The 13,727-nt window shown below is 41.1% G+C and overlaps 1 protein-coding gene across 1 annotated transcript; it reads left to right on the top strand.

Annotated features, from left to right (window-relative positions):
• Window positions 1-714: 714 nt before the first annotated feature.
• LOC146633411 (V-set domain-containing T-cell activation inhibitor 1-like) lies at window positions 715-10,962 on the top strand. The gene is made up of 7 exons (XM_085351852.1): window positions 715-1,069; window positions 1,268-1,303; window positions 4,031-4,315; window positions 4,437-4,559; window positions 7,973-8,091; window positions 10,457-10,617; window positions 10,923-10,962. The coding sequence occupies exons 1-7, from the start codon at window positions 715-717 to the stop codon at window positions 10,960-10,962; spliced, it is 1,119 nt and encodes a 372-aa protein (XP_085207978.1).
• Window positions 10,963-13,727: the final 2,765 nt, after the last annotated feature.

Here is a 13,727-nt window from a genome sequence, read left to right as displayed (position 1 = left end):
ATATGTTTGATTTTATAGTTTCCAACGTTTCTCAGCTCTCTTTAGTGTTTTAGGGAGAAAAGAGAGGACAGTGGTTCTTCTTCTTACTTTTATTATTATCACTATTATTATTATTATTATTATTATTATTAATAATAATATTATTATTATTAGTTGTTGTAGTATTGGTAGTAGTAATAACAAAAGTATATGCAACCGGACAATTTAACTGTGAATTAATGAGTTTACTGTATCAGTCCTGTGTATTTCCACTATAGAAAAATACTTTCTGTCAGAGGAAGGATTAAACGCGTCCCTTGGCCAGCGGAAACAAACAAACAAACAAACAAACAAACAAACAAACAAACAAACAAACAAGCCCTCTGCACTCAAGTCTGCTGTCCTGAATGAGGGAGAACCACAGACACAAATGTCATATTGCAAATTTATACCACTGAGGCATGCTGGGTAACCAGGTGACTGAGAAAAAAAAAGTGAAATTACATCAAACTGAAAAACGCAAAAAGCATCTTTTTAAGGACTAACTCTGCTGCTCTTCAAGAGTAGATTTAATTTGTGATGACAAATTGAATCGTTTTTTTAAATATTGTTTTATGTTAAAACTGGGATTAACTTGGATCTACTTTTTTACTTTTGAAAAACGTCTTTTAGACATTGGAGGTTACGTACATGTGTTTTAGGACTTTTGACTTATTGAAACATAAGAATTAAAATATGCTTCATCCTTCAGGGCGGGGAGTTGTCACAGTGGTGGTCCCAGAAGGAAGAGATGCCATCTTACCCTGCTCCCTCAGCACCAAGCTGAGCCTTCAACATGAGGTCTTTGACTGGAAGAAAGATGGTCAGAAGGAGGTGTTCCTGTACTCTGCTGGCGACGAATACAATAACGGACGTCCGGGACAAGATGAGCAGTTCAAAGGTCGGGTCTCACATTTCTCAGAAGAGTTGAAGCTTGGTAACGCCTCCATAGTCATCAGAAACACCAAGCTGGTCGACAGTGGAGAATACTCCTGTATTATTCCACATCTTCACCCAAAGCAACAACGTTTCAACATTAAACTCATCGTTGGTGAGTTTTTCATTTTTGAAAACATCCTGAAAACACAACTAAGATCGCTGCTTTACTCACTCCAATAATGTAATAACAGAGTTCTGCATTTATGCTGAGGTGGCTCTCACTGTTAGATTGTACAGATGTAACCACGAAGCAAACAGCAGGAGATAAGCTGATGATGCAGAGTGAAAACGTGTTGTTGTTGCCTTTCAGAACGTGTCTTTAAGGACCGATCAGGTGACGTCACAGGTGAGTGATGATGTCATTAATATCCGCGACGTGTGCTGCAGCTCTGCAGGCCTGAGCATCATTTGAGAAGTGTTGAACTGAACAGCATAAACAGTTCAGTAAATCAGAGTCTGTGATGCTCTGCATTTAAGCACAGATCAGGAGAAACAGTGTTGAACCCTGTTTTTGATCTATAACCCCAATGTGTGTAAAATGTGAATAAAAATAAAATACCACGACTTTCAGGTCTCATTAAATGATATTTCATTCAGAATAGAACATAGAAAATATATCAGATGTTTAAACTGACAAAAAATTATATTTTAGGAAAAGAAAAAGGGGTCTTTTTTAATTTGATGGCAGCAACATGTCTCCAAAATGGAAGTACAGCGTCAGGTTCACCTTGTGCAGCATTCTCTCTTCTTTTAACAGCGGTCCATAAACATCTGGGAGCTGAGGAGAGCATGTGCTGGACTTTGTGACAGGCATGATGGTGAAACATCTGCACCGCATGTTGCCAAGTTCAGTATTCAGACTCTGCCACTATGAAGCCATGTTTCTTTTAATAGATCCAGTGTGCAGTTTAGCATGATCTTGGGGAAGTACAGTATAAGAGGCCTGTGACTGGACAATATTGAAGTCCCTTGCCCACAGAGATTTCTTCAGATTTTCTGGAACTGCCATCAAATTCAAAATGATCAAATCTGGGTTCTGCTGGGAATGAAATATGGATTTGTGAGATCTGCAAATCAGAACAGCTCACAGTTAGCAGCAACATGAAGCATCTGAACAGGTTGTTGTGTGGCCTTGTCTCTCTGTGACACATGAATTTGAAGCTTTATTCAGAGTTCTGTGTGTAAATGAGTGAATGGTGCACAGCCTCTGGGTGCAGAGTTGTAGCACACAGTGCAGATGTAAACATCAGTGACATCGTCAGCCTGTTGATTTCTCCAGATCTGTCTTTAGTCTGAGACACTGTGGGTTACGGTCATGTGATAACACTCACCTGTAACAGTACTGTAACTGCAGTATACAGGGAGTGCAGAATTATTAGGCAAATGAGTATTTTGTCCACATCATCCTCTTCATGCATGTTGTCTTACTCCAAGCTGTATAGGCTCGAAAGCCTACTACCAATTAAGCATATTAGGTGATGTGCATCTCTGTAATGAGAAGGGGTGTGGTCTAATGACATCAACACCCTATATCAGGTGTGCATAATTATTAGGCAACGTCCTTTCCTTTGGCAAAATGGGTCAAAAGAAGGACTTGACAGGCTCAGAAAAGTCAAAAATAGTGAGATATCTTGCAGAGGGATGCAGCAGTCTCAAAATTGCAAAGCTTTGAAGCGTGATCATCGAACAATCAAGCGTTTCATTCAAAATAGTCAACAGGGTCGCAAGAAGCGTGTGGAAAAACCAAGGCGCAAAATAACTGCCCATGAACTGAGAAAAGTCAAGCGTGCAGCTGCCAAGATGCCACTTGCCACCAGTTTGGCCATATTTCAGAGCTGCAACATCACTGGAGTGCCCAAAAGCACAAGGTGTGCAATACTCAGAGACATGGCCAAGGTAAGAAAGGCTGAAAGACGACCACCACTGAACAAGACACACAAGCTGAAACGTCAAGACTGGGCCAAGAAATATCTCAAGACTGGTTTTTCTAAGGTTTTATGGACTGATGAAATGAGAGTGAGTCTTGATGGGCCAGATGGATGGGCCCGTGGCTGGATTGGTAAAGGGCAGAGAGCTCCAGTCCGACTCAGACGCCAGCAAGGTGGAGGTGGAGTACTGGTTTGGGCTGGTATCATCAAAGATGAGCTTGTGGGGCCTTTTCGGGTTGAGGATGGAGTCAAGCTCAACTCCCAGTCCTACTGCCAGTTTCTGGAAGACACCTTCTTCAAGCAGTGGTATAGGAAGAAGTCTGCATCCTTCAAGAAAAACATGATTTTCATGCAGGACAATGCTCCATCACACGCGTCCAAGTACTCCACAGCGTGGCTGGCAAGAAAGGGTATAAAAGAAGAAAAACTAATGACATGGCCTCCTTGTTCACCTGATCTGAACCCCATTGAGAACCTGTGGTCCATCATCAAATGTCAGATTTACAAGGAGGGGAAACAGTACACCTCTCTGAACAGTGTCTGGGAGGCTGTGGTTGCTGCTGCACGCAATGTTGATGGTGAACAGATCAAAACACTGACAGAATCCATGGATGGCAGGCTTTTGAGTGTCCTTGCAAAGAAAGGTGGCTATATTGGTCGCTGATTTGTTTTTGTTTTGTTTTTGAATGTCAGAAATGTATATTTGTGAATGTGGAGATGTTATATTGGTTTCACTGGTAAAAATAAATAATTGAAATGGGTATATATTTGTTTTTTGTTAAGTTGCCTAATAATTATGCATGGTAATAATCACCTGCACACACAGATATCACCCTAAAATAGCTAAAACTGAAAACTACTTCCAAAAACATTCAGCTTTGATATTAATGAGTGTTTTGGGTTCATTGAGAACATGGTTGTTGTTCAATAATAAAATTATTCCTCAAAAATACAACTTGCCTAATAATTCTGCACTCTCTGTACTGTAGTACTGTTGTTTAATTTACTTTGGATAGTTTTTTATGGTGATTAATTTAAGGAAAATGTCATTTTCAATAACAATAACATTACAGAGTATATAATATAACAGTATATTAGTCTCCGTGACCTTGTGCTGCAGCTGTAGCTTCATGCTGTGCTCACAGGTGCAGCTCCAAAGCCTTTTGTTGGGATCCTGAACATCACGGAGGACGGGGCGCTGCTGAAGTGTGAGGTTCCAGGTGCTTTTCCAAAGCCTTTGGTGGAGTGGAAGGACAGCGATGGAAACATCCTTCCCGCTGAGGAGCCGCAGGTGTCGTACAGAGGAGACCGCTACTACGTCACCCTCCTCATCGCTGTGACCAAGACAGACACCAACGTCTTCCGCTGTGTAGCCACACAGCAGGAGATCAGCCATGTGACTGATGATGAGATCTACGTGCCTCACTGTGGTAAGATTTCTTCTTCTGTTCTCATTCTTGGTGAAATTTTCAGGTTTTAAATAGACGCTGTTTAACAGTAGTTCTGTCTACTGTTCTGTGCTGTATTAACTTTTTGTTTAACGTGTTTCAGAGAAAACAGCTGAGCTGAAGTCCTGCTGTGGAGTGGCTGTGGTTGTAGCAGCATTTTGTGGTGGAGCTCTGAGTACTGCAGTTCTGTTTGTAGTTATAAAGTACATTAGAAGATGGCAGAGAGGTGAGAATAATGATGGATTTCATATTCAGCATTAATTTTGACATACAGTATGTGTGAGGTGTAAAATTCTCAGTATTTTATGGATGAATCTTTTGGTTTAATCATCATAATGCTCTGGATTGGCTGCAGTTCTTTTTTTTACAGCAGGTATTTCTAGGCATATTTATCTAATTTGTCAAGCTAAAAAGAGAAGGAGTGATTCTTTAAAAAAAACCCAAAAAACTCTGAGTTATCTATTTGCCGCAGAGGTACAAGAAGACATTTAAGGTGATGTTAGTGCTGAGCGATTGTCTCCACACTCTGACCATCTTATCGTCCTGCTGTATGATCACTAATGCTGTGTCCCATCAGCACCAGGGGCAGGTCAGTGGGTGGGTGATGGGCTTAACATGCAATTCAATTCAATTTTATTTATATAGCGCCAAATCACAACAACAGTCGCCTCAAGGCGCTTTATATTGTACAGTAGATCCTACAATATGACCCCCTATGAGCAAGCACTTTGGCGACAGTGGGAAGGAAAAACTCTCTTTTAACAGGAAGAAACCTCCAGCAGAACCAGGCTGAGGGAGGGGCGGGGCCATCTGCTGCGACCGGTTGGGGTCAGTCAGTAAAGCAGCAATGGACACTCTCACAGTGAACTACTGTGGGTCTCACCTGGTTTGTGATCATCTCCAAGTGTTAAACTCCAAAAGCTCAGGGACTCAAACCACAGACAGAAAACAGTAAACCATGAGAGACTTTGGGCTGTGGATTCACCACACAGTGCCTTAAAATCAGCAGAACGTGAACCTGTAACACTCAAAGGCAGCTTATGAGTCTTCATCCAAGAGAACCAGACTGTACATAATTTAAAAAGCTTTAAAAGGTGGAGACAAAATCAGCTGCTTTTCGTTCTTACAGCTCAGCTGCTCAATTTGTATGAGCCAGAAGCCGCTCAAAGCTGTTAAACTGCTGTGATTGTATTTTAACTTGAACACATTCTTGATCAGATTCTCTTTTTATTTTTGCCTTACTTTGTTGTTGGTTTTTTTGTTGAGTAAGTTTGTTTGTGGAGAGTTTGTCTGTATTTGTAAACATGACTTTAAAAAGATTCCAAGCAATAAAAATGGTGACTTTCAGAATTATGTTGGTGCTGTTAAAGCTGATAATGCTAATGACCAGATTTGGGGAGTAACGGAATAGATGTACCACCGTTACGTATTTAAAATACAAAATATGAGTAACTGTATTCCGTTACAGTTACCGTTTAAAAAGGTGGTATTTAGAATACAGTTACTTTGTTGAAATAAATGATTACACGGCGGTACTTTCCTGTTTAATATTGAGTCGGGTCAGGACTGTTTGGGTTTTGTTTGACAGCTATGCTCTGTTGGTCCAGGCGGTAGCATGGCAACCGTGGTTATGTGTTATGTGTCTGTGAGCGCGAGGAGGGAGAAAAAGGCGAGTGGAAAAGTAGAGTTGTCATTGAGCAGAAACGGGAGCTGGGAGCATGTAAATATAATAATAACCACTGCAGCCAAGAAGAGTGCCTGACGAGCCCAGTTGTAAGTAAGCTATTAAGACTCGACTGTACAACGTGTTCGTGTTTTCCTCCGAAACAATAAGTTCCGTTGGAGCAGTCTTTCAACGCCTCTCTCTGTCTCTCGCTAGCAAACTTGACCCAGACAACAAAGTAAAGCTATTTTTCAGCTACAGCCCTACACGGAACCCGACGTATTAGTCAGAGGTCCCTTTACTACGGTTCGGACCTTCAGTAACAGTAATAAATCACACAGCAATAGTACATTCACGTAGTTGTAAAAAGCATGATAATATATTAAGTAATCCAAAGTATTCAGAATACGTTACTGTCATTGAGTAGCGTAACGGAATACGTTACAGAATACATTTTGGGGCATGTATTCTGTAATCTGTAGTGGAATACATTTTAAAAGTAACCTTCCCAACACTGCTAATGACATACTTATACTATGCTACTATACTACTTATACATACTTAATTGCAATGCTACAATCAAAATGCTGATTATATTTTACCATGTGTTTAATCATTATTATGTTTTGACTACTGAATTAATAGAAAAGATCAAATTCATGACATGAAAAATTTGTATCGCAGTTTTTAAATAAAAAGCACCCAAACATCCTACTTGTGTGGCTGTTATGTTTGTGTAGCTCAGATATTGATCATCACAGCAGATAAAGATGAAGGATTTGCTTCTGTCTGTTTTCTTTTTGTTCCACTGATGATTTTCTTGTTAAGGATGATTCTCCAGTAACAGCTTTACTTCTTGCATGTCACAGGCACTGGTCCATTTTAGTTCTTTTCAGCTAAGATGAGATATAAGTTCAGGATCAAAAACAAGTCAGAAAAGGAAGATTAACATCAACATTTTAAACCTCATGGCTTTATTCCTTTGCGTCTTTCTTGTTAATCTAATTACAAGATGCAGTTACCACATAGTCCACCAGAGGGCGACCACCTGCATTCTGTGAACCAGCAGTGCAGTAGTTAAGGACTCATATTGAATTGTACTAAGCTGATCTAACAGCTGCTTTTGGAAACTTGAAGGATGCACAGATATGGCAAACAAAGACAGTAATGGAAAAAAAAATACACCTATTCATGTACGGAGTAGCACCTGGTAGCGTTCTGTTCCCTGCCCTGTGATTGGTGGAGGAATTCTGAAAGGAAGTTAGGTGTGTGGGGACAGAAGCTGAGAAGAAGAGCGGTATTACCTGATCCGTACAGATTAATAAAAAGCCTCTCATCTGCTTGACGACAGTGATTTATTCACACGTTCCTTAAAACCAGGTAATTGGGATGCTATATAACAGTATCAAGAGCTCAGTAGCTTTAGGTCATGGAGCATGTCCGATATTTGAAATCAAAAAGGGGATAAGACAAGGATGTGCTGTTTGTCTGGGCTCATCTATGGTAAATTGTCCAGTTCTCATATAGCGCTTTTTGTTTTTTACTGTATCTGAGCACTCAAAGCACTTTATAGAACTAACAAGTTATTTTGGTGTCATGGTGTTTTAAAGCTTAAATGGGTAAAGTCCTTTCCTTATAGCAAACAGTCATTCTGGTTCATTATGCCTCATGTAATATTTTTAAATTCTGGAGGAATAGACTTTTAAGTACGCTTTGACTTTGAATCTCATAGATTGCCAACCACTTTCTCTGACTTTCATCAACAGGTTTTTGTCTACTGGAAATTGATTTATAGGCACAATTTCACACCACATAATGCAGCAGTAACAAAATATTTGTATTGCGTCACTTCCCACCTCTGTACTTAAGAGAATCAAGTACAGAGCAGGCTCTTCTGTGTTTTCATGGCAGCATGGAAAACACTTATGCTTACTCCAAGCACCGCTGCGAGTTTGGCCGTCAGTGTCTGTTTTCAGATTCGCCTGCTGAGCTGCTGGTGGACATCCACCTGGACCCAAGCCTGGCCCTCAACTTCAGCCAGAAGAGCCACTGGGACCTGGCCACGCAGACAGGTGTGGAGATGTCAGAGCACGAGGTGAGCCTCACTCCCAAGAGATCATGGGATAATTATCAACTAAATGATCAAAATCAAATAATAAAATAATTATTACAGAAAACGTTAAAAACAAAATTGTATGAATCTGAAGGGTTTTGATGCATGCAGACTGAAATGACTTATGTCAGTCTGAAATTACCTGCCACTTAAGTAACTTATTACTTAAACTTCATTCCAAAAAGTTTGAATAGAGATACAAGACTAGAATATGTGACCGTGATCTGCCAGAACTTCCCAGTCCCAGTTTCTTATGTGGGCCCTTGGGAGAATTAATTGCCTGCCACATCATAGACTGTGAGCCTGAGGAGCCATGCTGATGGTTTTCTTTCATTTTTACTGCAGCGTTTCTTTGTAGTTTGTAGAGATGGAGATGTTTTATTTTTCTGAAGACATCTCAGGCTATTGATGAGTTTTAGAAATTATTTATGAGTCGTGGACACTGTCAGATCAGCCGCCTTTACACAGAGAAATGTGAATACTCTAGAGTTATGGGCAAGGATAGCTCAGTAGGTACAGCGGTGGTCCTATGATTGGAAGGTTGGGGGTTCGAATCCACTGAACGGCTCCCCCGAGGTACCCCTGAGCAAGGTGCTGTCTCTACGCACTGCTCTTTGGGTGCCCAGTGGCTTCCCACTCCTTCTCTGAGTGAATGGGTTAAATGCAGAGAGGGATTTTCCCTCGGGGATCAATACAGTATTCATTATTATTATCTTATTAGTATTGGGCTAGGATAAATCAAGCTAGAAGCAGTCCATGAACTAAAATGAGTGTGACGCTCCTGCAGTAACTGATCACCTACACACAGCTTGAACTGGATTGCCAAAAGGGTTGAAATTACATACATAGTAAAGAGACTGGTTCTTATAGAGATTGACAGACCATGTGACTTTCGCGCATTGCATGCCGGTAACTCGTGGCAAAACAATCCAAGTACCTGCATCAAATGCAAGCATTTGCAGCACCGCAAAACGTTCATTCTTCGGTTCCAATAAATTCTTGCTTTTTCTTTGCCCCCCAAAAAGGTATGTACAAAACGAAGGAGAACAATGCCGGTCCGTACAAAGACAGACTTGATGAAAAGTCAAAGAAAAGATACGAGGAAAAAAATCAAACCAGTGAAAGTGTTAGACCCTTACGAGCACACAGAGGGACAAAATACGTTAGCGTGCTGCCCAACTTCACCACGCTCATATTTATAATTATACGGTTCTTGGAGTGAGTGCATACACTCGAGAAGTTTAGTAACTTCAGGTCACTGCAACAAGCCCAGGTACAGTTTACCGACGGATGGGTACAGGACCTTGAAATGCACCGTGTAGAAAGTAAAGACCATCGTACGAACAAAGGTAAGTTTACCAGTCTTACAAATCGTCGTCATAAATACACATTCGTTAACCGTTTATTAATAGGACCTTTGAGCTCAATGGTAATTAATTAGTAGTAGAAATAATTTCTGGTACCCATCACAGAAATGTAGCAGTGACAATAATACTGTATGCTGTAATCGTACTGGGCAATTAGTGATACAAAACAACTGTTTTATCCTGTGAATAAAAGTATATGTTTTTGTCAATGTACCATAATAACAGAAGCGAAACGCAATATTATGTCAGTACAATTCACTATTTATGCACAATAAATAAAGGAGCATAGCGCGACAATTTCTGTTCAGCGCCAGAATTGCTTGTAACCTATATCACTAATTATGTTAAGAAAAATGACGCATTAACTACAACAGCAGACTGACCTTTGTGGAAATGCTTGGAGCAGACTAACCTGTGAGCTGGAGTGTTCTGGGACGTTATATTTTGTCTTTGAATGGCTGCAATCCAGTCGCCTCTTTGTTACTTCGGAAACATGGCTCGAACAATTTCTCTTCAACGAGGTAATCCGATAACAACCGATCTCTTTACCCGTCGGCTTCCCGTGGCTGTCATGCGACCGGCTATTGCAGTTAATGATACAACGGCTTCTTGCCATTTTTTGTGTTTCTTTTTATCGCTGTGTAACTGATTTCAATTGAAAGCCTGCGTGCGCTAGTACCTCTTGCCACGAGTTCCCAGAATTCTTTGCGGTTTTACCCCTGAGTGACGTCACATTTTCAATCTCTATATACAGAACATGCCTCATTCACCCATTCATAAAAGCAACTTTTCTGTGTTTTTTATCACACTCTGATGAATGCATCAGAAAGCAATTCAGGGTTCAGTATCTTGCCCAAGGGATGCAGCCAAGGACTGAACCACCAACCTTCTGATTAGTGACCTGCTCTACCTCCTGATTAACAGTGCACTGTGTGAATTGCCTGTCTGTGTGAATCTCAGGTGCTACTTGTTGTTTTCAGGTGAACACAAAACTTCATGAGACAAGAAGCTGTGGACTAAACCAAGGGGAGGGGGGTGGCCCAAGGACATCGACCCTGCTGACAAGGAACAAACCAGCCTTTTCAGGAATAAGGTGGAAAAGGACGAGTGCTACATCAACAGTGTTCTGCAGCTGTGCAGAGTAAGATCCAAATGAATCCACAGCAGTCCACCTAGTCTTACTATGATGCATGCTGTCTGGTTGGAGTTTTGGGTTGATGCATGTTGGCGGGATGGTTGCTGGCTTTATGGATGGTTGGGTTAATGCAGGTTTGTTGGTTGGATTGATATTGAATGGATATCGAATTGAATGGATTCCAGCGTGCCGGTGTTCTCAAACATTCAGTGCCAGGATGTCGACTAACCCTCGTTAGTGAAGGCTTCACAGACGTAGAACCTCGTCATAGTTAAATTCTGTTTTAATTCTGTTTTTCCCTGTGCTCTCAGCAGCCCGCTGGATGCCAGCTCTTCACCTGCATATTCCTGACCTCAGTCCGACGCCGGTCTGCTCGCAGCTTCTTTGTTCCACGCACCTGCCTCTCTGCCCAGCTTGCAACAGTTTTTGTGTTTTCGGACTCCGTTCACGCCTCACCCGGACCCCTCTCCTTTCCCATCTACGTCTCGCCTCCGCCTGCACAACTAAGACTGTTACTAATTACTGCCCATCACATACCACAGAACGTGGTGACGTTTAATGACATTACGTCACAGAACGTGGTGATGTCATAGTGACAGTCCTTTCATCCTTTGATGTTCAAGTCCTTAAATAGACGAAACCTGTCAAAGTGAATTGATTATGAAGCTATCGTTTTGTTGGAGTGATACAGCACATAAAAAGCAGAAATGAGTTCGAAACCTAAGACAGAGATGTTAATTTCTTGAAAACAATGGTTAACAAAAGTGAAAAAGAAAAAGAAACATATGCCAGACAGTTCGACCAAAGACTGCATCCAATGATCGACGAGGTTGAAAAGCTTAAAACTGAGCTTGACTACTTCAAAAAACTCCATACAGTCAATAAGAAACGGATCGAGGATCTAACAAAAGAAAACAATGAACTTTTGTAGAATAATACGATGCTGGGTTCGGTCTTGGATGACAGGACAAATATCTCAGATAAGTTAAACTTGATAAAAGATGACCACGAAGCTCTCGTAAAGTTCCGCGCAGAGACGGAGAAAACTCTGGCTGAACTTAAAGAAAAACATGAGGAAGACTTCGAAGTTCTGCAAGGACTGCTGGAAACAGAAAAAGAAAAGGTGGCACGTCAGGAATTTCACAACAGCCAAGTTGTTGAATTATTACTGAAACGCCACAAAGAGGAAAAAAATAAGATGCAGCAATTTTACGAGGAAAATACTAAAACTCGAAGACAAAGCTAATGCTGCAGAAAGAAAGTTAGAAAACATCATAGAAATGTATGATAACCAAATAGAAAAGCTTGAGAGAAGAGTAAAAATTAGTACAGGTGTGACCGCCAATGCAGTTAAAGAACGCGAGGAGGTTTTTTTTGCCCTTTATCCCCGTCCCTCTTCTCCACTGTTTCTCCCCCCTCTTCCTTTCTCCCTTTTCTTTTCCTCATTCAAGTCAGTCCCGTATCTAGCAAGTGAAAATAAAAAAATAAATAAAATAAATAAAATAAACAATAAAAGATGAATCAAATAGACCATTACGGCAAGGCCAGGATGGTCAATTTGGTAAAGTAAATCCGCTGGGCATCTTTTCTCGCCTTTAGACAATAATTCTGATGGCAAAAGAACCAAACGGGGCAGGCAAAAAAAAAAAAAAATGAACGCGAGGAGGAACATCAATTCTTGCAGTGTTGGATTGAGGGTCTTTTGACACATAATACAAAGTTACAGGACGAAAATGAATTAATGGATTAAACCGTGAAAGAATTAACAGACGAGAAAGATCAAATGTGCAAAGTAATAGACAACCAAAAGGCCCAGAATATGGAGATCAAACGGAAATGTCAGAGAAATATTAGGGCTCTGGCCTTGGAAAAGAAAATGAAGGCTATGGTCGAAGATGAAGTTGATTCTTTGAAAAAGAAAAATGAAGACCTAAAAAAGGCCCTAAGCACAGAGCAGGAAAACCACAGAAAGACAGCAGTGGACAGGTATAAAGTAAAAATGGCACACAATCAGGCACTGGCTGAAAAGGTGGCGCTCGTAGAGAAACTGCGCTCCACAATAAAGCAACGGGAAAGATTTATAACCAAAGTGAATTGGCTGGAGAAGAAAGAGCGCTACTTCGAAGAGGAATTGTACCAGTGCGTTTTTTCCTTTGAAAAGGCATTTCCACATGCAGGTCACTTGAGAGGAAAAGAAAAGGTGGAATTTAGGGATATGTTCCACAACTTGAAAACGAAATACGTAGACGGGGTGGAAGGCATCCCCTTTGTTGGAACAACAAAGGAGTTTCTTGAAAAACAGCTGAACTGTCTACGTATCAGATGCAAGGATCTAGATGCAGCTTTACTAGATAAAACACGGGAGCTGGAATCATTTAAAAAGCAGTACAATGATATGGTAAAGTCTTTCGAATACGCTTTATTCAGACAAAGAGAGGAGCTCATTGGACCAGTGAACCAGATTATCCAAAAGGCTGGCAATGAAGAAAAAGAGATAGGTCATCTAAAATCTAGAGTGAAAGACGTTCAACTCCAGCTTAAATTAGAAAAACAGAAAGGACAAAAGCTCGCACCGTTGGTCCATAGAAGCATGATGGGGAGATGTTATGAGGAGACTCCGACTCAGTCTCAGATTAATCCTCGTCCACTTCCAGGGAAAACTACATTTATTCAGGTACGTCCAAGACACCCTGGCAGAAGTGCAGGTATGGCTTCCCCAGTGAATCCTCCTGTAGAGTCTCCATCAACACCACCTTTCCTCAATTCTGATGATGGATTACCACCAGTTGATTGTTAAAAATTAACTGCTAAAATAGGCCATTAGAAGTATACTTCATCTTGTCTCCCTATATCATGGGTGGGCATTCTCAGTCCACGAGGGCCGGTGTCCCTGCAGGTTTTAGATCTCACCTTGGGTCAACACACCTGAATCACATGATTAGTTCGTTACCAGGCCTCTGGAGAACTTCAGGACATGTTTAGGAGCTAATTTAGCCATTTAAATCAGCTGTGTTGGTTCGAGGACACATCTAAAACCTGCAGGGACACCGGCCCTTGTGGACTGAGATTGCCCACCCACCCCCAACCGGTCGCAGCAGATGGCCGCCCCTTCTTGA

Source organism: Diplotaxodon limnothrissa, linkage group LG4, assembly GCF_057381915.1.
Source record: "Diplotaxodon limnothrissa isolate DT_005_m linkage group LG4, D_limnothrissa_male_GT1.1, whole genome shotgun sequence".
NCBI lineage: Eukaryota > Metazoa > Chordata > Actinopteri > Cichliformes > Cichlidae > Diplotaxodon > Diplotaxodon limnothrissa.
This window is presented reverse-complemented; position numbering and strand designations above follow the sequence as displayed.

Bases quoted from the DNA above. Each gene is read 5' to 3' on its own strand.
- LOC146633411 (XM_085351852.1), top strand. From the start codon at position 715: ATGCTTCATCCTTCAGGGCGGGGAGTTGTCACAGTGGTGGTCCCAGAA. The intron at 4,560-7,972 runs GTGAGAATAATG...GTCTGTTTTCAG, and splicing joins CATTAGAAGATGGCAGAGAG to ATTCGCCTGCTGAGCTGCTG. The intron at 8,092-10,456 runs GTGAGCCTCACT...TGTTGTTTTCAG, and splicing joins TGGAGATGTCAGAGCACGAG to GTGAACACAAAACTTCATGA.